At 50.7% G+C, this 24,162-nt stretch overlaps 1 protein-coding gene and 1 long non-coding RNA gene across 2 annotated transcripts in view; one reads left to right on the top strand and one right to left on the bottom strand.

Moving 5' to 3' along the window:
- Positions 1–2,904: 2,904 nt before the first annotated feature.
- On the bottom strand, positions 2,905–17,667 carry LOC309866859. Its single transcript, XR_014312840.1, has 3 exons — positions 17,607–17,667; positions 8,020–8,137; positions 2,905–3,511 (listed from the first exon to the last, which is right to left on the bottom strand). It is a non-coding gene; the product is annotated as an uncharacterized lncRNA (long non-coding RNA).
- A 1,083-nt stretch (positions 17,668–18,750) lies between these two features.
- Positions 18,751–24,162, top strand: part of ALDH1A3 (aldehyde dehydrogenase 1 family member A3) — a 37,035-nt gene continuing 31,623 nt past the window's right edge. Inside the window, exon 1 of the mRNA XM_082734215.1 lies at positions 18,751–19,086. Coding sequence (XP_082590341.1) covers positions 18,988–19,086 — 99 coding nt within the window. The 5' untranslated portion in view covers positions 18,751–18,987. The remainder of the gene's footprint in view (positions 19,087–24,162) is intronic.

The following is a 24,162-nucleotide window of genomic DNA, read 5'->3' as shown; positions in this document are numbered from 1 at the left end:
CCCTCTACCAAACCAATGGTCAGTTTTTCGCAATGCTTCATCAGCTTAGAGCCTAGAGCGGGGGTGAGGGCGTGAAGAGCTCTGAGCCAACTCACCGTGGACATGGACATGGAAGCAGGAGAAGAAAAAAATCTTTCAGGTTTAAACACCTCCATTTTGGGTGTTTGTTACCGCAGCAAGACCAGAACTATACTGACTAATGCAGGCAAGGATGCTCAGGGATCTCCTATCCCTCCACCTCCATTTCTTCCTGCCAACACCTCCATTGAGGTCAGCAGGATTCTACCCTTAATGTGGGATTCCTACCATCTGCACAGGGAACAAGGCTCTCTCCCCCCGGGGAGCCTGGTTTGGGAGCGGCTTGGGACCCTGGGCACAGTCCCCGTGACTCCTGTAGGTTAGAACCCAGTGAATGGGAAAAGCTGGTGTGTGAGTTAGAGGAGTTTAAGGTGTTAACAGCCCCTGTGATCTGGTTCTGAAAGTCACAAAGTCAACACGGATTGATCCTTTGCTTTCTTTTCCGGAACCATAGAGAATTTGAGGGAAGTTACTGTCTGGCCACCCAGAAAACAAAGGCCAGTTAGGATTTGTTTTATTTTCTTTTCTTCCCAGATCAATCCCCAGTTCCCCAAGGATCCGGTGTGGTTTTGAGCTTCCTCTATGCCTGTTCTGCTCTTCTCCACACATCCCCTGCTCACCCCTCCCAGCCCCCTCAACCATTCTCTCCTACCCAACAGCCTCCTCTCCCCACCCCCCACCCCCACCCCCACGGTCCTTGGGCCGTGGCCTCCTCGTTAGGAAGTGTTAGAAAATTGCTGGAGTAAGAAATGAGCCTGTGAAAGCTCCTTGTCCTAATTAAACTTCAACGAGCAGAGTGACAGGAGGCGACGGGGAGGAAACGGGTGCCACAGGGGTCTCAGACTGGGTCCAGGCTGGGGGGGGACATTGTCCTGCAGAACAAAAGCTGGTGTTTGCATGTGTTAAACCCCATCAAACTTCATCAGACCCAGGTGCAAAAGCCCACATCCCAAATGCCATCCAGGCTTATGCCACCTTCCAGAGGGCTGCTGGGGCCCCAGCCGTCAGCCCTAATCAGGACAGGGCCCCACATCAAAGCTGGGCTCCCTCCACAGACAGCTTCTGCTCCAAGATGCATTGTTGTTAGGACTCCCTACGCGCAGCCCTTGCCCCACGAATTAGGGCACAGAGCCCCCCATGGCATGGCTGGTCCCTGCCGGCCTTGTTGTTAATGAGGTAGGAAGGGCGGGTTCCTCCTGGCCTGGGACTGACATAATCACATAAAGCTGTTGCTTTGAAACAGACGGAGCTGCCCCAGAGTCAATTTCCCTGAAAGCAACGCAGAGCAGAGCTTCCTGGGAGAAGACACAATGCTGTCTATTGTCTCTGTCACTTCCTCTGCACCCTCCCGGCCTGGAAGCATCTACTCGGGAGCCACAGCCCCTTGCACAAAGCTGTTTGCTGAGGCCCAGCCGCGGTTTCCAAAACCCCCGTGAGAAGCAGTTTCTCTCTGCAGTCATTGTTTCCAGACTGGCCAAGCCGGCTGGGAAGGAGAAGCCAGACCCAGGGAGACTGTCTTCCCGGCCCTGGGAAGAGGCCTAGCTTGCAAAGACACTGGACCCTGGCGGCTCAGGGCGTCTCAAGATCTCTAGAAGCACCCCGTTTCTGGGCAGAGGCTGGGGAGGTCGCCAGACCCAGCAAGAGATCCCTACATGGGCCGGGCCCTGAGTGAGGAGAGAGCGGGGTCCCCTAGGAGGTTCTCAGAATGTTGCTGGGGCCCCGCAAATGCCCTTCCTGCCAGGACTCTGGGCAGCCACCTGGGCCACCGCTTACGCACCCCTCCTTCCTAATTCTGGCCCATTCCAGAGGCTCAGGCCTGTTCCCAGATGTGGCCCACCTGGGCGGAAGTTCCCCTCACACTCACCGGATATCCCCACATTTCTCTCTGCCCCCTCCACCCTGCTATGTTTTCCAAAGAACCCAAGCAGAAAGAAGATGGGCCTGGGGGAGCCCCAAAATGGGCTGAGGAGGACCTGGTACAAGACTGGGGTGTGGAAAGGAAGCGTAACCTGGATGGGGTGTGGATGCTGGTTCCTGGATGGGGTGTGGGTGCTGGTCTCCACTGAGCGCTGGCTAAGAGGTGGGACATTTCAGCCGAAGTTAGGTCTCCCCATCTTCCCGGCTCTGTGTATGGGGAGTTCTGCCGCATTCACTGGGCCACTGAGAACTCTGGAAGGCACCAAGATTCTAGGGGGATCAAGACAGGGCCCAGTCTTACCAGCTGGGAGAGGGACACGTGGATAACCAAACCTAACCCAAGGCAGAGTTTACTGAGGGTTGTTTGGAAGGTGTCCTGAACGAGGAGGAAAGAGGACTGTTTGGTGCGGAGGAAGGGAGCCAGCCCTAAAGGGCTGTCCTCACTCAGGCCTCAGGGCCCTGGGGGACAGTGTGGAGAAGGAGTGGAGCAGGGGTGAGGGGAAGCCCTGACACGTTGATCACAAAGCAGGCTCAGACGCTTTATTTCCCCCCTCCGCCCCAGCCCTGCCTTAGCCTTGTCTCCAACCAAGTCCTTGGCATTCCTGGAAAATGGTGACTTTGTTAACCTGCGGCCAGCTCCCCACGTCATCTTCACCTTTCATTTTGCAGTCTGGCACATGTGGCGGGCCCCTGGAGGACACTCGCCCATCCTGGGGGTGAAGCCGTGCTGTGGGGCCCCTGGAAACCGAAAGGGCCCACTTAAGCAGATCACTCTTGGATGCTGGCAAGAGTGAAATCACTCGATAGGTATTTTGTCGTGTGTTTCTTTTTAACTATATTAAAAAAAAAAAGGGGGGGGTGGATGTGCAAACCCAGCCCAAGAATACCTTGGCTCAGGCTCAACGAGATGAAACTTTAAAAAATGATTTAATGTTCTGTTAGACTGTTGCATATTAAAGCAATGTAATGCCTTCTAAGAGAGGAGAATCAGATTCTGAAAGCGATGACTTGGACACATTTGAAGAGTTAGAGCTCACTTATTACAAAAGCAACAATAAACATCCCACCACATGCATACAGCAGCCTGGACCTCTAAGGAAGGTACGCAACTGTCCTTTCGTTCCCAGATTATAACGCCCCCACCTTCTACTTCGCTTCCAGAGCTGCACTTTCCCAAACAGCAACCACGGGTGTTGCCGGGAAGCTCCCAGGAGAAGGGAGTCTGTGGTGCTGCGTGATCCGAGAGTTGCAAAGTCAAAGCCCTTCCCCGGAAACACAAGTTTCCAATGGCTCTCTGGCCGGGCTTGGCGGGGGGCAGGCAGCAACGGTGGGTGTGTGTCCGTGATGTTGCACCTTGAACAGCGCAGCTGTAGAACCTCAGTGCAGAGAGGAAAATTATTGGGCACTTGGCCCACAGCAGATGTGACGGGAAATCAAGCCAGGAGGAGCCGGGATGTGGCAGGAGAGAAGACATGGAGGGACTTCGAAGTCTTGCAAGGTGACCACAGGCGGAAACCTTAAAAAAAAAAAAAAAAAAAGAAGAAGAAGAAGAAGAAGAAGCCATTCCCACCAGTGCCAGAAAATGGGGCTAACTTAAAATGCAGTTCCTTTCCTTGAAGTGGGCTTGGCAGGCCCAGTTGTTAAAAGGCAACAACAACAAAAAAAAAAAAAAAAAAGAAAGAAAGAAAAAAATTAAATTTAAAAAAAAAAAAAAAGAAAAAAAATCAACATGTTTTACATTTGTCTAGCTTACAGTTCCCTCCAGGCCCCCCTAGCATGCTGAAATGATGTGTGAGATCAGAACAAAAGGAATTTAGAGAAATTCTTGCCATAGGGATTAGAGCTAAGGAGGCTACACTTTGTAATTTTAAAATATTGTTTCGTGCATTTATGATGTGAAATCGTCCAACAGGTAGCACCACGCCAGGCCCTCTTGGATGTTTCCAGACTCAGAGCTGGGGCCTCTCCAGCCATGGCTTAGGAGGATCACCTGTGCCCCTTGCCCCCAGAGGCCATCTGTATACCTAGAAAATGCAGGGGGGAGGTGTGGTTGTCCCCCAGAGGGAAGTGTGCTTGTCCCCTTGCGTTCAGAGTTCTTTTTTTTTCCATTCATGTTCCAGGAATTTAGGTCCTCATCCCCACCTACCCCCATCCTCCACCTCTGTTCTTCTGTGAAGAATGGAGACTTGTTTATACTCTAGTGTGGACGACAACCCTGACTTTTTCTTTGGATGGCTAGGAAGGATTCCGTTCTCACTGGTCCTAAGCTAAAGTAGGATTTTTTTTTAAAGATTTTATTTATTTACTTGACAGAGACAGAGAGATCACAAGTAGTCAGAGAGGCAGGCAGAGAGAGAGGAAGAAGCAGGCTCCCTGCTGAACAGAGAGCCCGATGCGGGGCTCGAACCCAGGACCCTGAGATCATGACCTGAGCCGAAGGCAGAGGCTTTAACCCACTGAGCCACCCAGGTGCCCCAGTAAATTTTTTTTTAAAGATTTTATTTACTTATTTGACAGAGAGATCACAAATAGGCAGAGAGGCAGGCAGAGAAAGAGGAAGGAAAGCAGGTTCCCCACTGAGCAGAGAGCCCAACACAGGGCTTGATTCCAGGACCCTGGGATCATGACCTGAGCCGAAGGCAGAGGCTTTAACCCACTGAGACACCCAGGTGCCCCAAGCTAAACTAAGATGTTAAGCAGATGAGGCAATTATATTTAGGGGCAAAATGTCCAAAGTGGATTCCTATGAGCCTTCCTTGAAATATGAGGCCCCATGAAATTTCATACCTTTGGGCCTTATGCAGCACTGGGTTCTTTCCATCTGCAATGCTTTCTGCATAATCGACTCATATTTTCTTTCTGCTTAAAGATGACACACTTCCCCAGAATGGTCTTCTGTGATTGCGAGTGTCTCTGTGGCAGAAGCTGCTAGTTGTCTACCAACATCTCTTCCCCTTTCTTCTTGACTAACAGACTCCTATGTTGTTGGGAGCAGCAATGGGGACAGCCAGAATCCAACAAACAAAATATAAAACAAACAAACAAACAAACAAACCGCATTTCTAGGTATACAGATATCTGTGGCTGAGGAGATGTAAGTAGAAGACATTGGGGACAGGGAGAAAGTTCTTCAGAGAAAGTTCTTCAAAGAGGGACTAATTAAACCAGGAAGCCAGTTTTCTTCTTTGCCTTTCTCCTTGGAATATGGCCATGATGGCTGGAGCTCCAGCAGCCATCTTGGGACCACCTGATGATGGAATTAATAAGCCAAGGTGGCTGGGCAGAAAGAAAGACCAAGCTGTCAAGCTTTCTAGTGACTCGGTGTGGAGCTGTCTCACCAGCCCTTGACGCTTCATCTATGTATTTCTTTTTATTTTTATTTTGTATTTCTGTATTTTTACGTGAAAATGAACTTGTACCTTCTTTAAGTCCAGGTTCTGTCACTAGCTGAACTTAACCTAAGTCCTCCTCTCTCTGCACTTCTACAGATGCTTTTTTACACTTCCAGTTTCTTGTTATGAGCCTGTCTTCTCCCCAGTCTGTAAGAGCTATGAGGTCAATCATGTATCTGTCCTGAACTTTCACCTTTGGAGCCTCAGTGCCTGCCTTGGAGTCTGGCGCATAATGGCAGCCCTGTACATGTTTGCTGACCGAGATGCCCCTGAAATATGGCTCTGCCTATAGGTGGGCCCACTTGGAGCTCCCTTTCCATGAAGTTAACCAAGACTCCAGGACATCAGGAGCCAAGCCCATGAGAAATCAGTATTTAGATTAATTTGGATTCAGAAGAGGGAAAAGCACCTGTTTATATTTATTTATTTTTTAAAATTTTAAAAAAGATTTTAAGTATTTATTTGACAGACAGAAATCACAAGTAGGCAGAGAGGCAGGCAGAGAGAGGAAGGGAAGCAGGCTCCCTGCTGAGCAGAGAGCCTGATGTGGGGCTCGATCCCAGGACCCTGGGATCATGACCTGAGCCGAAGGCAGAGGCTTTAACCCACTGAGCCGCCCAGGCGCCCCCCATTTACATTTATTTATAACAACAAAATAGCTATTTCTGAGTACCTGCTATGTGCTCCAAAAATTGGCTCCTCCTGTCCCACTTCACTCCCCATTCTTTTAACATTTCCGTCTGTGCGTCATTACTGCAGATTAAGACATATTCCCACATGTAGGTTGCCTACCTCACCCTCCCTCTCCTCAGCCAGGAATTTTCCCCAGTGAATCTGTACAGGTGCACCAGGAACCAGGGGCCTCCCTGGGTGGGGTGGTCAGGAAGTTGGGGGTGGGAGCATGACCCTGGAGCCCGGAAGGAACCCCCGGAGTTCGGTCCCCACAGAGCTTGCGAGTTTTCCTTTGTCCACCCCTGCATCTATTTTGCCCAAACGTGCTTTGGGGCGAACAGTTACCACGGAAGCGCAGGCCAGGCCCCCTGGCCTCAGAGCTCAGCCTTCAGGGTAGGGCAGAAGAAAGAATGTAATCAGAGTTATGGCTTAATGAAGTGAACCGTGATGACCATAAACAGACAATTTGGGATTTGGTTTGTTATTTTGTACAAGGCAGTACCTTTCAACAGTGACTGGCGTTCGGGTCGGGCTTAAACATTGTCATGTCATCCACCAAAACAACAACAACAACAACAAAAAACACACTGTACTTTTCCACCTTAAAATGGGATTGGTTTCGTGGGTTGGGAAAGTTACCAAAAATAAGTTTCTTCAATCATAGGAGTAGCACAAAGGAAGTTGCTCGATCATTTGAAAGCTGGGAGAGGACTGTAGGTAAGAAAGAGCAGTTACCAACAAGAGAATGCCAGACCACCTACACTCTAGCTTTTTTTATATTTGATGTATATAATAGATGGTAAATCCAGCATAACTAGAGGAGAAAAAGTAAGTTTGTCTACTAGTTCCTGTAGATGAGGTAGAGCCCAAATAGGTATATGGGACAGCTCCTAGCTATGGGCTATGTTTTACGGAATAGCAAAAAAAAAAAAAAAAAGTGTCCTCCCTCTTGAGAACCAGCATCTCAAATGCAGCGAGCCCAACATGGCAGTGCCCAGCAGCATAGTGATGTGGCTTCCTGAGGTCAGGACGGAGGGAGATGGAGGGGGTTGGGGGGCACGGGCAGCAGTGCCTCCCTCTGCTTTGGAAAAGGGCTCTGCTATAAGTTGGTGGCCTTTATTTTGTGTCCAAACATGTCAGCACTGCCTAGTAATAGCCCAAGTCAGGCCTATTTCTGGCCCTATTTCTGGCCCTTTACAGCCACTCGGGGGTGCTCTGAAGGGGTTGCTCATTTGTTTTTTTTTTAAAGATATCATTTATTTATTTGACAGACAGAGATCACAAGTAGGTGGAGAGGCAGGCAGAGAGAGAGGGAAGCAGGCTCCCTGCTGAGCAGAGAGCCCATTGCAGGACTCGATCCCAGGACCCTGGGATCGTGACCTGAGCTGAAGGCAAAGGCTTAACCCACTGAGCCACCCAGCCGCCCCAGGGTTGTTCATCGTTAAAGCACGCACCAGAAATGCCTTGTGTGGGAGATGCTGGGAGGTAGACATAAATGGCAGGTCTGAAGGATGACAGGATGCCTAGGCCAGACGTCGGGCCAAGGCTTGCCAGCCCCGTGGCCCCAGCGTGACCCTTACACCTCACCCAGAGGTGAGGCTGGGACTCTGGCACCTTCAATGGCAGCCAAGCCAACGCTGCCAGCTTAAGTGATGACACAAAGGTCCAAGTGTAGGGTCTTGAATATATCATCTTAAAAACTTTCCTTCTACCCTAGAGTACCATCTCTTACCTCTATCTCTCTGGAATGGCAAATCAGGCATTATTCTACCTGCACATGCTTTCCCAACTAAATTAGAAACTCCATGAAAGCAAAAACCATGTCCCATTTCTCTGCAGTCATCATAACCAACTCTTTTTAACAAAGCATAAAACTTCACTTGGGATTGACCTTTTTACTTCTTCCAAGATAAAAACCAAGAGGGTACTTTGGCATATGCAAGGGATCATAGTTTCCCACCTGTAGAAGCCACCATAGGTCTGGGAGCCAGGTGGCTGTGAGTTCTAGTCCTGGCTTGGTCACAACGAATGCCCTGACCTGGACAATGCTGGTCCTCCCGAGTCCAGAGCTGATTGGCCTGTGAAATAAAGAAATGGGTTTTGGAGAGCTCTGTGGCCTCTTACCAGGTCTACAGCATAGGCTAACCATTGAGAGTGGCATCTCATCTAGGAACATCCCCGGGACAGGTGGGAAAACAAGCGGGACTTACTTGTACTACTCCAACTCAAGGCTTTTAACTTGTTCTAGAAAGAGAGTCAATGGCGATGCATTCACTGCAGACCTGCAAATGAACTACCAAACTCACAGTTGATGGAAGTGCGGAATAGGTAAACAACCGCTTGCATTTTGAATATTTGGGGTCCTTTTAGAGATTTAGTACCAAGCTGTCCTGGGTCCATGACGCCCCCTGGTGGCCAGTGTGGGTGGTATCTCTGCAGTTACGCATTTGGATTCTGGATGAGTTGGTGTCTCTGTTTACTGAGCATCTGCTTTTGGCTCAGGTCATGATCTCATGGTCCTGGGATGGGCCCTGCACTGGGCTCCCTGCTCAGCAGGGAGTCTGCTTCTCCCTCTCCCTCTGTGCATGCTTTCTCACGCTCTGAAGAAGAAGCAGAAGCAGGAGACCAAACAATAAGCCAACTTGGCAAGGGATGGTAAGTGCTATACGGGCCATAGGACAGGATGTTGTGAGGGAAGAACGTTGTGTGCACTAGTCAGGGAGGCTTTTCTGATGAGGCAGCATTTGAGTCAAGAGTGTCATGACAGAAAAGGTCACAAAAGACCATTCCAGGCAGAGGCAATTGCCCGTGCAAAGGCCCTGAGGTGGAAATGAGATGGACGTGTTTTCAGAACAGAAAGACACACTGGGAAGCTGGTGTCTGGCGATCATGCAGTGGCGCCTGGATGTGGCACAAGATGGAGGACAGACCAGGAGAGGCGTCGCCGGGTGTGAGGAGTTGACTCTGAGTGGGAGGGGTAGGGAACCAGCAGGGAGAGGAATGTGCTACTCCTATGCTGGATGCCTTCCCTTTCTTGCCCATTCTTCATACTTCAGTCAATTCTACTTCAGACAGTATTTCTTTCTATTCCAGGCTTTATTCAAGTAACTAAAAAATAAAATAAAATAAAATTCTCCTCCCTTAATCAGCCTTCCTTTCCATCCCATTGAGAGCAAAATGACCCTACCCTTGGCCAGTGTAGACCCTGTGGCATTGGAGGACCCCTCCTTAAGGAGATGAAGAGCAACCACACACGAAGCCTGACCAGGCACCCTCACCTGGAAAAGCCCGTTTCCAGAACAGTCTAGCACCTGAGCAGCAGCCATCTCCAGAACCATGTGCTGCTAAACGGTCCTGTCTTACAGGACCAACAACTTCCAGATTCAGGACACTAGAAACTACTAACCTGACCTAAGTCCATAGCATAATACGGAAGCAACGCATGGACTCAAAATAGCGTGATTTTTTTTTTTTCATATCCGCTATGCTAGCCACATATGGACAATGGGAGAGAAACTAGGTAGTGTTCCTGCCCCCAGAGTTCCAGCCTCATAAAGAAGGGATGCCTGTATGGCTCAATCGGTTAAGCATCTGACTCTTGAGTTCTGCTCAGGTCATGATCTCGGGGTCTTGGGATGGAGCCCCACGTCGGGGTCCCCGCTCGGTGGAAAGTCTGTTTCTCTTCTTCTTCTTCTCCCTTGTCCCTCCCCCTGCTCCTGCATGCACTTTCTCTCTCTCTCCAAAATAAAGTAAATCTTTTTTTAAAAAAAAGAGGACCCATATCAAATCAGTGACTACACAAAGAGATATGTAATTATAATTTTGCCTATACAAAATCATATGTATATTACAATGTAGCTGCCCCGTGAGTCGGAGTATGTACAACAGTGAGAATTACCACTCCTACAAAGACACCTGAGGCTCGGGGCCATCTCCCCCCTCTGGCCTCTCATTTCCTACATTGATTGTCCACTGTCTACACTTGGCCCTTTGCTGACATTACTTGAGCCATTCTGGGCAATCACCTTGTCAGGACCCGCCACCCCCAGGGGGAAGGGTGGTCTCATGTCCCAAAATGAGCCTCCTGACCTGATAATATCCATCCCAGCCCCTCCAGTGACACAGAACCTCATCTCCAAAGTGCCCTAAAGTCACTCCCACCCTCCCTGAGTCTGTGTCCCGTTCCATTAAACCTGCCTTCCTCAAGCCCCAGCATTCGACATCAGTCGAAAGAACAATTTTTGTTCGATATAATGAACATATAACCTCTTCTTCATAGTATTGCCTTGGTGTTCCTGGGCTTTGATTTTGTAAAACCGTTTGGGCATAGCTGTAGGGAGTCTCTGAAGACTGAGGGGCAGCTGGCTCTTGTCTGCCATGGGTATTCGATTTTCATTAGGCTTATGGTGAAATGTGGGCCTACGGTGAATCTCCACTTTGAAAAGAAACAGAGAGCTGGAGAGAGGAAAAGGACTCGTTTCAGCCATCGGGACTAGTTGGGCTTCAGCTTGGGGGTAGGGGAAGAGTGTCCTTTCATACGGTATTGGCCAAGCAGAGACCAGAACCTAGTGGGCCTCCTCATGCCATGATATGCATACAGAACTCTGGGGCTCTGGTTCAAAAGAGATTCTATCTCTGTAGTTCTTGAGCAGGGCCTGAGAGTCTGCATTTCTAAAAAGCTCCCAGATGAGAAGCTGATGCTGCCGTTCTAGACAGCACACTTCTTAGATACTTGTTAGTAGCTGGTACATGGTGCGGAATCCTGAGCCCACCTCAGGGATCGAGTCTGTACATTAACAAGATCCCAAGTGATTCCTGTGCGAGGTACAGTGTGAGAAGTCTGGTTTCTAGAGTGGCTCTGTATGTGGTGCCCATGGCAGACATGGCTAATCAGTCACCGCACTGATGATGAATTAAGATCCTTCTCTGCATGGAGCTGCAAGTGCCCTTCTTATGCCTGAGCGTCTGCCTTGGGGCTGGAATGCACTAGAAAGATTGGAAGAATCATCCCTAACATGTGACACATGAAACAAGGGAGCGAAAAACAAGCTAGGGCAAATTTAGGCTTTTCAAACCAAAATGTTTCTAGAAGGAGCCCAGGAAGTGTCTGCATTGTCAGGATGAAGCATAAATACATACAAAGGGGATGTGGTTCAGAGGGGGCAGGCCTAGAGTCAGCCAAAGAAGGGTCTCTGTCCCGTGGTGTCTGCAGCCGCTGAAAGCTATGACATCCATCAGAGAGAAAGCCAGGAAGAAGGTTCTAGAATGGCTGAAAAGCTGCCCACCCGGCTGGATGTTTCTTGGCTGGGGCTGAAGGAAGGGACTAGGGTGTGTCCCACTGGCATGAGAGACTCAGGTGGTTTATGTGGAACATTCACCACACACCAAGCAGAGACTGGCGCTGACACAAGCTGTGATGTCACTTAGGTTTCTCTACCTGTGTGGGAGGTCCCAACACCTCCTTCTGACAGATGAGGAAAGTGAAATCCAGGAAGCTTCAAGAATGAGGCTAATAAATGCCTTAATGGGAGTCCTACCCAGTCTGTCTGGCCCCCGGGGCTCATACATATTTATCTTTTGGCATAAAAAAAAAAAAAACTATTTTCTGTAGTCTCTTGGCCAATTTCCATTAGAGGGTCCTTGGCTGTCTTGCCTGTGTGAGGGGAAGGAAAGGATGAAGATCAGGCAGCATCCAGAAGGAAGATGCCTGGGAGCTGAGGACAGGCAGGATAGGGCTCTGGTGATGCTGTCAGTCAGTTATGATGTGGGCAGCAGTGATGTCTTCCTGTCTCTTTTACCACAGGTGTGCTTGGCATGTCTTACCTGTTCTCTTGTTAAGTCCCATGACCTTGCTGGGAAGGAATTGTGACTCTTGTTTTTGGAAGAGGAAGTGGACAAAGCAGTGATATGCGCTTAGCTCCAGGTCCAAAGTGCTCCCTGGACAAAGAGTCACACGCACATGGGTCTGATCACAAATCTAGGACCCCTTTACAGGCTCATGAAGAAGTGAATGGGATTTTGTGGGCTTGCCTGGGCACGAATCCCCATTTCTAGCATCATGTCTATGATACGGGTAAAGTTTTGGGTACTACCAATAAGCTTTTGCAGCACCATTTATTTGTAAGTTGGGGAATTCCTGTTTCTCACAGTGGAAAAAACATTAGTGGCAACTTCCTACTGAACTTGGTCCCATGACATCTAGTGGCCACCCGAAGGAGTGCAGTGGGACCACACCGGACATTGGTTAGCAGGTGCAAATGCTGATAAAAGATGGGCTGAAAGTCACAATAATTGAAGTATCCATGGAATTTAGAAAATGCCCATTTAAGCTATGTGAAATCTGTAATTCTTGTTTTTGTTCCTACTCCTTATGCTTGCTTACTATCACTGGTAGAAGATACAGCTTATCCAGCCCATTGTCTTTTAATTGATAAACTATGCTTAATGATTATAATTTATATAGTATGGCATACTAAAATATAATAGAAGCTCAATTCTTGCATCATGCTCAATAATGAAAAACAATATAAAGTTGGAGCTGCTATAGGAGTTCAATTGGTCTACTCCTCTGGGGGAGGGGTGGATGTTTTGGGATCACCATAATGCCCTATCAAAAAAAGCAAACAGGGTAATATACATAAATAGGCCTCCCATCGGTTATGCCTAAACATATTATAAGATCTGAGGGCTTTACAGAGACTTTCTGATTATAGGGGAACTTCTAGGGTACTGCTCGAGTAACTTCCACGCCACAAAGGCATGACAACAGAATCCCCAGGCTATTTCGTGAGAATACAGATTTTAACAGCTCCTCCACTCTCCACCCCCATCTCTACCCCAGGATTCAAATAGTGGCAAACATCCAAAGGAAGATTCTTCCGTAACCGATGCTCCTTTACAGGGAGTCCTGGCTGAAAGGCAAAAGGAAAGTCTTGTCACTGAGAGGCTAGGATAGATGAGTCCAAGAGTGATTCGCCAAACTAACACACTCAAATTTGTTTTCAAACATTTTGGGTTTGGCAAACTGCATCTCGCTAAGCCCCCTTTCCCAACATTCTTATGCCCATGTGGATTTCAGGGGAAATTTAATATGTATGTTTCTGATTCACTTAGGCTTAACTCAGCGCCATTGTTTAGCAAAAGCCACTTTTGTCCAAGAATCTTCCAGATCCCTTTTATAAGCCCCTTAAATACCTTTCCTTCTAACCAGGAAGTGTGTTTTGCCAGAATCAATTGAGCTCACCCCCCCCCACACACACACACATACAAATAATTTGTTTCAAAACTTAGAATCCCTTCGAAGAGGGTTGCAAATTTGGCAAACAACTCCTCGTGTCACTGAGAAAGTCCGGTGGCAATACTAAGAAGTGTGGGATGTTATGAGAGAGACACGATGATTATATGTAGTGACATTTCGTGTACTTTAAAACCAGAAGTCTGACTTCTTGCTGCAAAGATTGAGTGCTGGCCTGACCAAGCAGCTTCCAGATCTGGGTGGCCCAGGGACCTGAGCTCTCTAAGCATTGGTACCTTACTCACTCGGTAGGCTGGAAGGTGCAGCTAATTCCCATGGGCAATATAGGATGGTGGGCTATCTGCCCAGCCCTACAAAAATTCTCTTCCCTGGGAAGGACTTCAGCATCTAACTTAGGTAATCAAAGCTGTGGATGAACGAGTAGGTTAGCTTCATTTATTCCATCCCAGGGTTAATTTCATCTTTGTTTTTTAATTTACTAAAAACCTGAGCACAGATATTCAGAACATTTCATTAAAACCAGAAAAGGGAGAGATGGTGATAAGATTTCAAACACGCTGCTTATTGCATATAAAGAAAACACAATTATTCTACCAGGGTTTAGAAGTTTGTTTCTTTTAGCCTCAGTGAAATAGTGTGATTTAAGTAGCCAGTTGCATCACTTAGGATTAGATTCAACCACATATAACAGAAAGCCCAAAAAGCAGGCTGTAGTAGGACAGGGATTTCCCCTGTGCTCACATGAAAGAAATCCAAGGGAGGAAATGCAGGGCAGAAAGCCTGGTTCTAGGGTCATAGGGTCTTCTTGTGTGTCTGCTCCAAGTTCCTTATCATATAAGTTCCATTCTCAGAATTGCTTTATGGTCATAAGATAGCTGCAAGAGCCCCAGCCCTCACATTTCTGTTCCAGGCAGCAGGAAAGAAGAAGAGCCTCTGAGCTAACTTGGCCCCATGAAAAGAGCTCCTTCAGGAGCCAGAACCAAAGACTTTGGCTTTGATCTCATTAGCCAGTCTTGTCTGCAAGAAAGACTGGAAAATATGTCTTATCCAAGCACACTGCTGTCCTCAATAATATGAAGTTCTACTGGCAGGAAGGAAGGGATGAATTGGGTGATCAACCAGCTCATTCTGCTTTACTTGCCATGCCCTCTCCTGGCCTTGTTACCACTCTTAATCACTGAGGTTACTGGTGGAAGACGGAACCTCAGGGCAAAGTTCCAGCAGCCATGAACGGTCAGGCTGAGTGTGTGGAAGGCCTAACCAAGGCCTGATCCACAAATATTTTGATGTATCCTTTTTGCTTTTATGTAGTTGCTTCTCTGCATCTGCACGGTCTGAATCTGATATACCTCAGACCAATACTGTGTGTGAAGATTTTCCCTCAGGTCTAGAAAGGACCGGAGGAAGAAGTAGCTGAAAACAGTGGTGCGTGGCCCTTTCAGCTTTGACGTGGTTGGGCGGGGGGTGTCCGCTGGCTCATCTTCCTCAGGCCCAAATGCTCCTGTCTCTGGTGTAATCACTGATGAAAACTCACAGGAAAACGGCTTGGGTGGTGTGTTCCCTAAGGACAGAATGATGGAGAAACATAGAGCGATCTTCACAGACCTTGACTTATAGTGAATGTGAAAGCCAAGTAGCTTCCTACTCAAGTCAAGTTGAGGCCACATTGAACACTTTACATGAAAGGGGGAAGCTACCTTATCGACACTGGCGGGGAGATGCTGGCAGTAACGTTCATCTTCCCTCATTTCTTTTTTTTGAGATTTTATTTATTTATTTATTTGTCAGAGAAAGAGAGAGAGAGAGCATGCACATGCAGGCAGAGGCGGAGAGAGAAGCAGGTTCTCTGTGGAGCAAGGAGCCCGATGTAGGACTCGATCCCAGGACTCTGAGATCATGACGTGAGCTGAAGGCCCTGGCGACTGAGCCACCCAGGCATCCCACCATCTTCCCTCAATGGGCACCTCTCAGCACATTTTATAGCCAAGAAAACTGAGGTTAGGTCGCCTGCCCTGAGGCACCCTGCTTCCCAGCTTCTGAGAACCACTGTCCCCATGAGGAGCCTGGCTTTCCATGAAAGTGTTCTGAACACCCAGGGGGTCCAGAACCTGGCCTTGACGTCTAGATGCTGGGTGAGGTGAGTGGCCTTCGGGAAGCAGTTCTGCAGCGAACCACCGGCTATGGGGATGCTGAGGACCTTCAGGAGATCTCTGGGCCCTCCTGCTGAGACTTGAAATAAAGTATAACAAAATATGGGATCCATGCCTATCTCCATCATTATTCATTACATTTGCTACAGACTCTCCATATCTCCCGCAATGTATTATAAGTTTAAAATGGAATTAGGTGGAAATTTCAATGCTGGGGGAGGAGTGGAGAGGTCATCTAACTTCGATTTTATCTGAGTTATTTCTTCACGATTCCTTTTACTCAGTGTTCATCAAACAACCAACCCCTCCACATGCAATGTCTCAGACTCCTAATGAGATATGCCAAGAAGCCAGACCATAGCAGCACCACCGAGCTGAATACGAAATAAAAAGAGCATTTTTACAATGACACTAATAGAGCGACCGTGGATCAGAGACGTTTCCACAAGTCAGAGAAGCCAGGCGAGCTCACGAACTTCCCAGAAGAAAAGTCTGCAGAGAGGAAATCCGTCTCCGAGAGGAATGGCAACATGGAGAACCAGCATTTAGACAACACTTCGCAGTTTAGAAAGCATGCCTTTGCACCATTCTCTCGCTTGAGTTTCCGCAAACACCGAAGTGGGAAGGAGATCATATTACAAAGAAAGTATGAGAAGCTCAGAGGGATGAAGTGTCCAACCCAAGAAAACACAGCTGAAATCTAGCCCCGGGATGTGGGCAGAAGGGACTGGGCCTCTAGTGCCCTGGTGTTCTCTCTGGCACTCTCTCTGGCACGTGGATACCCAGCAGCAGACTGTGGAAGGAAAGGGCTCTTCCACCTCCCTTAGCAGCAGTGGCGACTCCCTCAGAGGTCAGGACCTCAGGGTTTGATCCCTAAGGAAGGCATAGCCTCCTGGGATGTGGCCACCATTTTGCACCGGGACCTTCACTCCGTTCTGTGCTGCTCCAGGCGCGTGGGGCCACAGGACACAGGTGTTCACCTTGGTGAGAGAAGAAGGGCAGACAGAAGGCGGCGAGAAAAATCCCTCCTCTACTGTCTGCCCCACCCACCCCCACACAGTCTGGCCCTGATTCCTGCACGGCTGCTGCCGTCTGGGGCAAGTGTCTGCATGCCTCTGTTTACTCACCTGTAAAATGGGAAGAAGAGCATCTTGCCTTCATCCCTCCCACTGGGTGGCCAGACGGGAGCAGCGGTAGTCTGCTGGTCTAGACAAGCCTGGCAGCAGGCTCATCCTCCTGACCTGTTCTCTGGGAGTTCCCTGCTCCGGCTGAGGGCCCCACTCCCATCGCAGGCTCCCAGGACCCTGTGGGTAGCTGTCAACAGGACGATTTGCAGGTGAGGTGGTCGGCATCATTGCAACTGGTTCCCAAGCCCGGATACAGCACGTGACAAGTGTGTCTTTGGGTGGCAGTTGACGTGGCCCCTCTTCCAGATTTCATGACAAGCGAGGCAGTAGCCGTCTACCTTCGAGCAATCAGACTCCGCTCTCTTGGAGGACACAGTTCTAAGTCCCCGCCCTGTTTGCCTCTCCCCAACCATCCAGAGGTTATTAGCAGAATTTCCTCCACAACTCTTCAGACTTGTTTTTAAGCCCGACACAAACGACATAAGTTCAACCACTTGGAATCCTCCAGAAACTCTTGGAATGGGAGTTCCACTTAGAAAGCTTGTCCACTTGCAGCCTTTTCCGGCTTGGGGTCCCCACCAGCCTGCGGTCCTGGCGCTCAGGGCAGGGAGCATTTGCTGCGGGACCCCACAGGCCTTTGTGGTCCCAGACACCCAGACGCTGGGGCTCAGCATCCAGCCAGGAGCCCTGACATGAGACATCCGCCCACGTGTTTCCAACAGGGCTGAATGGGGGCCACAGGCCAGTCAGGCAGGGCAGGGAACCCAAGGGACTGGGTAGGAGCCACTGAAGAAAAGAAGCAGCATTGCCCCAGAGACTCATCAGTGTTAGTGAACACGGCAGGCATCCGAAGGCAGACTCACTGATGCGGGTCAGTGCTAATCAAGGCAGGGGACCTCCTACCCCTTTCCCTCCCTCACCTGTGCATTCTAACCCATAACAGCATAGGACCCTTTTACGCCCAGCAGTCAGGTGATCCCAGGAAGGGTTTGCAAACGTTTAAAAGCTTACTTACTCCACTATCCAGAAGGACATCCAGTAGCACTGCAGTGAGAAGGGAGAGAGGGGACAGAGGTGGTCACCATGACCGCAAAACCAACAGAAAGAACATCTCGACAGCGAGGAGTGCCTCCGTTTCCGGTCTCGCCAGTTGAGATGACTCACAGAAGGAAACGGGCTGAGGGGCTGAGCCTAACTGGGGATTAAGCCCATGCTTTTGTTGCTCAGTTCGTGCCCCACATCATTGTTCCAGAAACCTGATGTATGACAAGCACAAGAAGCCACGGCCATGTCTCAGATGGGACCCAGGGCAAGTCTCTAGGGTTGGTGTAGTGTTCGCCAAAGGGCAAAAGGAGAGGAGCGGGACAGGCCTCTGCTTCCCCGGGAGAAGATGAGCAGCCTACTGGACAAAAGCTTCAACTCTTAAAACGCAAAGCCACAAAGATCTCCTGTGCTTCCTTTCTTTGTTTTGTTGTTGTTGTTGTTGTTTGTTTTTTTGTTTTTTTCATTCTGTTAAATTGACGTATATTTTATGCATTTGGAAGTCGAAATAATTGTGCCCAGGGCCCCTGCTGAAGGGCAGTCTGCTCCTGCTGAGGTCAGAGGCCCAGGGCAGCATAAGAAGGGCCAAACGCTTTTCCCCGGCCTTCTGGCCCTGGGCGTGTGAAGCCCCAGGGCCACGGGGAAAGTCGGGCCATCTGGGCTAGCCTGGCCCTGGAGGCGGTCCCAGCAGGGGCCTAGTGGGGCGCGGGGCGCTAGGCGGGCGTCTGTCCTGAGAGCTGGGACCCGGCGGCCGGACTCTAGGCCCAGGCACGTGGGCTGCGAAGCGGGGCTGCCCGGGCGGGTTCGGCGACCCCTGATGCGGCTCGGGGTGGGGGGCCCCGGCGGGGGAGCGCGCATTCCCGGAGCGCGGCGCGCCGACCGAAGTCCGGCGAGTGCGCGGAGCCGCGGCGGGCAGGGGGCGGCAGGTGCGGCGGGGCGAGCTCGCCCGCCTTCGGGGAGAGAGCCGGGTGCTGTGGTCCCGGCGCCCCCGCTCCCTACCCTGGCCGGCTGCCCGAACCCCGGCACTTCCGGGGCCCGGCGGCGCTTCGGGGGCGCTCCTCCAAGGGCAGCCTCCGGGGGCGGGGGAGCGTGCGGCGCGGTGGCCGGGCGGGGGGTGGCCCGGCTCCCGCAGGGGCGGCGGGCGGGGTGGGGTGAGGCAGGCCGGCCCCCTCCCCTCCCGCCCGCCCTCCCTTCCTCCGGTCCTGCAGCCAATTAGACGGCCCCCTTGGGCGGGAGGCGTGGGTCGCTCCATAAAGCGGCGCGGAGCTGTCACCCCGCGAGCAGGCTGCGCACCATCCAGGCCGGAGCCAGCGCCGCAGATTCGGGCGCCTCGGGCCGGGGAGCGCAGAAGAGCCATGGCCACTACCAACGGGGCCGTGGAGAACGGGCAGCCGGACAGGAAGCCGCCTGCCCTGCCGCGCCCGGTCCGCAACCTGGAGGTCAAGTTCACCCAGGTGAGGCGGGCGCCCAGCCCACCCGACGGTCGCCTGGCTCCGCGCTGGGCTGTCCTGGCCATGGTGGCGGGGACGAGAAGCCAGCAGGCGGGGAGCCCAGCCGCCCCGCTCCGAGGGTGCGGGGCGCTGCGGGCAGCGCGCCCTCAGCCGAATTCGTCCCCCCGCTCTCGTGACCGGAGCCTCTCCGCCCGAGGCCGGTCCTCTCGAAGCTGCGTCTGGCGGCGTAGGACGTCCCGGGCGGGAGCGCATCCGCCCCGCACCCCGAGGGGACTCGGCGATCTGCGCTCCCGGACGGGCTCTCGGGCGGCGGGGCTCAGCGCTTTAAGCTTCCAAGCCTGGCGAGGGCGGCTGCGCAGCGCCCGCGCGGCTCCGGGCTCCCGCCGGCGTGGCCCCGACGTGCCCTTGCCGGGTCCGCTTGCAAGTCGAGCGGAGGTGCGGGCCGCCGTGCCCCTGGCGCACTGGTCTCTCTGCGGTCCCTGCGGCACGGTTTCCGGGGCTCAATGGGTCGGGCCTCGCGAGGGTCAGAAGGTGCCTGAGAACACCGAGCTGGTCTGAGAGCTCGGGCTGCCCTGGGGAGCTGCGACTTGGAGATTCCAGAACCAGGTCATCGGGAACACAGGAGGGACGTCGTACCTTCCATGCTTGGCCTACCTACCTTACCAGTAGAGCCAGGGCGGGTAGGAAGGTGAGCACAGATGAAACTGCCCTGGAGCCCCGCGGCCCTGGTGTTGACAAAGACTGCGTTCTCAATGGTCTCCGAACCGGGGCCTGGGAAGCCGTGGGTGGCCAGGCCGCAGCGCGCCACGCACCATGGAGTCTCTGCTATTTTGCGCTGGACTGGGAGGGTCGAGCGTCTGGAAAGCGGTGAGATCACCTGCCTAGGGCAGAAAGGAAGATGGCGAGGCCTGGAGCCCAGGCTGAAGAGGGCTGCGGGGGGCGCGTCCCGTGGGAGAACCCTCCGAGGCTCTCCGGAGGCTGCAGACTAGGGCCGGGAGTGCGGCCGGGTCGCCAGCCAGCCGAGAGCCTCGGTTGGCTTCTCTTTCCCCAACTTTCCCTCCTTTTATTTTATTTTTTTTTTAATTTGTTTCTTATCCATAACCCTCCCCACCCCCAACTCCAGCTGACACAGCACTGAGAAAATTTCCCCATCAATTTTACTTTCAAAAGTAGCAATTATGTCTCTCAAATAGTTTTAATCAAGCGGAGAAAGTTGCCGGCCACTATGTGTGGCCTTCAGATTTTGGTCTGTTGGCACTTCATGTCGGCTCTGCCTCTGATCACATGACATTTAAATTAACTGTTTTCAGAGGGTTCCGTAATCAACAGAGACACTTTGCCATAAACGCTGGAGATTATTTTTAATGTAGTTTCCGTAGTGGTATCGGCTTCAGAGTGAAAATTCCAATCACCAATTCTGGGAACAGCCAGCAGAGTACCTACTTCTTTTCAGGCCGTTATACTGTTGGTGCTGGCCTGTTGGTGGTGGTGGTGGAGGTTTTGTTTTATTTTTGTTTTGTAAGGTTTTTGTGTTTTTTTTTTTTTAAATGCTACAGAAGCCAGAAATTACTATATTATTGTCCTTTGCCTTTCTACCTTTCTGAGTCCTATCCGAGCAGTGCAGCCACTTATGGGAAGTTTCCTTCTTTCTCTGAAATTCTTTGTGGCCCTTCACAAGTGGATAGAGGGGAGGATCTTAGCATATTCACAGAGCCACCAGTGTCTGTGGTCTTGCTGGGTGCCCCCTCTTCTAGTGGAACAGAAGTGGCTGTGTGATTAAGGCTGGGGAGAGGCGATGAGACCTCCAGCCGCTCTGTCCTTGTCCCGGCCCTCAAGCTCACCACCGCAGAGGCCTACCCCAGGAGCTGTGGGCCGCAGGCAGCTTGTGTGGTGATGGCTGAGGGACAGGAACCCCAACAAGCAATGCTTCAGGAGCCTCTGGCCGGAGAGGCAGCAGACAGGGCCTAGGAAAGAGGCAGGAGAGCCAGAACTGCAGAACCGAGACCTGGGGGCAGACAGCGGAGCCGGCAGTGGGGAGGGGTGCAGGGTGTGAGCCCCGTAAAGTCCTATTAGTTTTCAAACCTGACTCATGGAGCTTCTTGCTAATGGAGAACACGCCAGAAATGGTGGGTCTGAGCCCCAGCCTTGGGGATTCCATTTCCCAGCAAAGTCCAGTTTTGAGAAGGACGACCTTGTCCCGACTTCTTCATTTCTTCTCATGTTATTTGTTTATGAGAGAGCGAGAGAGAGCAGGTGAGCATGGGCGGGGGATGGTGAGGGGCCGAGGGAGAGGGAGAAGCAGGCTCCCCACTAAGCAGGGAGCCCAAAGCGAGGCTGGACCCCAGGACCCTGAAATAATGACATGAGCCAAAGGCAGCCGCTTACCTGACTGAGCCATGCAGGCACCCCTGTTCTCTCATTTTAACATTGGGCTCTGCTATGTGACTCCAATAGCAGGGGGGGAAGGATCCAGATCTCAGAGGATAGCAGCCAGATCTCAGAGGATAGCAGCCTCTCTTTCACTTTGTGGGGTAGGGGTGGGGGGTCCTTTCCTTTCCTTAGAGAATGTCTTCCAGTCACAGAGATTCTCTGTAAGACTTTCTGTCTGGTTCACTCAAACACCCGTTTTTCTGATCTCTTTTATAAAAGCTACAAATCGCTCCAATATCCTGTTCTGAAAACATACTCCTTCAGGTTTAGCTGGAGTCCAGTGGAAGTTACTGTAAATGGCATCAGCAGACCTCACTTGTGTGGCCGCCATCTTTACCCCAACCCCCAGGCACCCGGCTCCTCTGAGAGGCTGTGGTTTTCCGGCTCAGCCTGGGTGACATGCCATTCTGCTCATTCAGTAAAATGTGGATCCCGGAACCTAATTTTTATACCTCTGTAAGGTTTATCTGAAACCAATTCACAAGTCAAGAAGCACCGTTTTGTTTTGTTTTGTTTTGTTTTGTTTCTGGATCCATTATCCTGAATTGGGGCTCAGAACAGTCCAGGCAGCATAATTGGTAGGCCACACTTACTGACCCCTTCTTTGTGTTTTTGTTTTGTTTTAGTGGAGAGAAAATCAACAGTAGAAACCACTTACAAGATTACTTACCAGCGTAGTATACAGAGAAAAAATTTTGCAAAATTGGCAACCTTGCCACGGGAAAATATGGTCAGAGTTGAGAAGTCTGGTTTTGTGTGTGAAATTATTATTTTTTTTTTTTGGAGGAACATGCTTGGAGATGAAGTGTAACAGACATCTGATCGTTGCAATCCGTCTCCATCCTCCTTATTTATATTCTCTTCCACCGTCTTCTCGTTTTCCCTCCCCCTTGGAATTGATACCAGGAAGGATCTAGAATCAGCAGTTTTCACTGATGGTCTGTATTTTCTAACCCACGAAATTTCATCTTCCGACAAATGGGCCTCTCTCTCTGGCTGCACTTCCCTCCCCACCCTAACTGAACCTCTCTTCTCCACTTATTAATTTCTCACTGTTACCGAGCGATTGCTTGCTGGATGGCAAGAGTGAACTCTTGGATTTGGTTTCAGCTGGAAGAATAAACCTGTAATTGTAGCCTGGCCGATTCCACGTGCTTCCCTGGGGGCCTGGCCTCATGGTGAAGGCACTGAGCTTCCAGAAGTCGGATGGGCACAGAGATGGGCAAGGGATGCTTTCAGCTCTGGATTCCACATGGGGGACAGGGTGCCTCTGCCCACCTGCCCCATAAGAACTGGCCTTCCATGCTTTGTCCCTGCCCAACTGAGCCGTCCCTGCTTTCCAGGGAGAGTGATCAAAACGGTCTCCCCCAGCAGCTTCCCAGAGCGAGTTTCTTTCCTGGGGAGCTTTGGAGTTTTTACAGGAGAGCCCAGGACGGAAGCCGACTTTCTGATCTGTCATCACTGAGAAGTCAAGTGTTCCAAATGAATAAAATTCACAGTAATTGAAATTAGTCCTTGGAGGGACACGATTCTTTTAAAGGACTCAAAAAGAAGCAAATGATATGTATATAGGTACAGAAATGGAATTCGATGAGCTAGGTGTGTGCTTAGAAATTGATGGCGTTTTATTTGATGGAAATGCTTCTAAAGCATCTTACTCATGTCTGTGACTGGGGGTCTTTGTGACGCCATGATGGGGTGTGATGACCAGCCTGTCCCACACCTGTACAGCGGATCCACTGTCTTCTGGGTAGCCGGGACCGCCACGTTGTCAGACTGTGCTTTGTGTATCATCTGTCACCTCTGTTCCTGGTTCTTTTCTGAAGGTCCTCTCTTTGAATGAAGCACTTTTTTGTTAAAGATTTTATTTATTTATTTATTTATTTATTTTTAAGATTTTATTTATTTATTTGACAGACAGAGATCACAAGTAGGCAGAAAGGCAGGCAGAGAAAGAGGGGCAAGCAGGCCCCCCACTGAGCAGAGAGCCCGGTGCAGGGCTCTATCCCAGGATCCTAAGATCATGACCAGAGCCAAAGGCAGAGGCCTTAACCCACTGAGCCACCCAGGCGCCCCAAAGATTTTATTTATTTATTTGACAGACAGAGATCATGAGTAGGCAGAAAGGCAGGCAGAGAGGGAGGGGGAAGCAGGCTCCCTGCTGAGCAGAGAGCCTGATGCTGGGCTCAATCCGAGGACCCTGAGATCATGACCTGAGCAGAAGGCAGAGGCTTTAACCCACTGAGCAACCCAGGCGCCCCTAATGGGGCACTTTTTTAGGGCAATTAGAGTAAGAGTAAACTAAGAGTAAATAGTACATACTTTTCAGCGTGGGAACTCTGTGAATTCCTTTTCGTTCACTCGTGATATCTTTTTATTTTATTTTATTTTTAAAAAAGATTTTATTTATTTATTTGACACAGAGAGAGAGCGCGCACAAGCGGGGGTAGTGGCAGGGAGAGGGAGAAGCAGGCTCCTGCAGAGCAGGAAGCACTACGTGGGGCTAGATCCCACGACTCTAGGATCATGACCTAAGTGGGAGGCAGATGCTTAACCAACTGAGCCAGGCGCCCCTGTTTTTATTTTTAATGTCCTTCTTTTCAGCTGTGTTCTAGATAATGGAGGCCCCCAACGAAGTGATTTTTGTGG

The sequence above is a fragment of the Mustela nivalis genome (genome assembly GCF_964662115.1).
Source record: "Mustela nivalis genome assembly, chromosome: 6".
Lineage (NCBI taxonomy): Eukaryota > Metazoa > Chordata > Mammalia > Carnivora > Mustelidae > Mustela > Mustela nivalis.
This window is presented reverse-complemented; position numbering and strand designations above follow the sequence as displayed.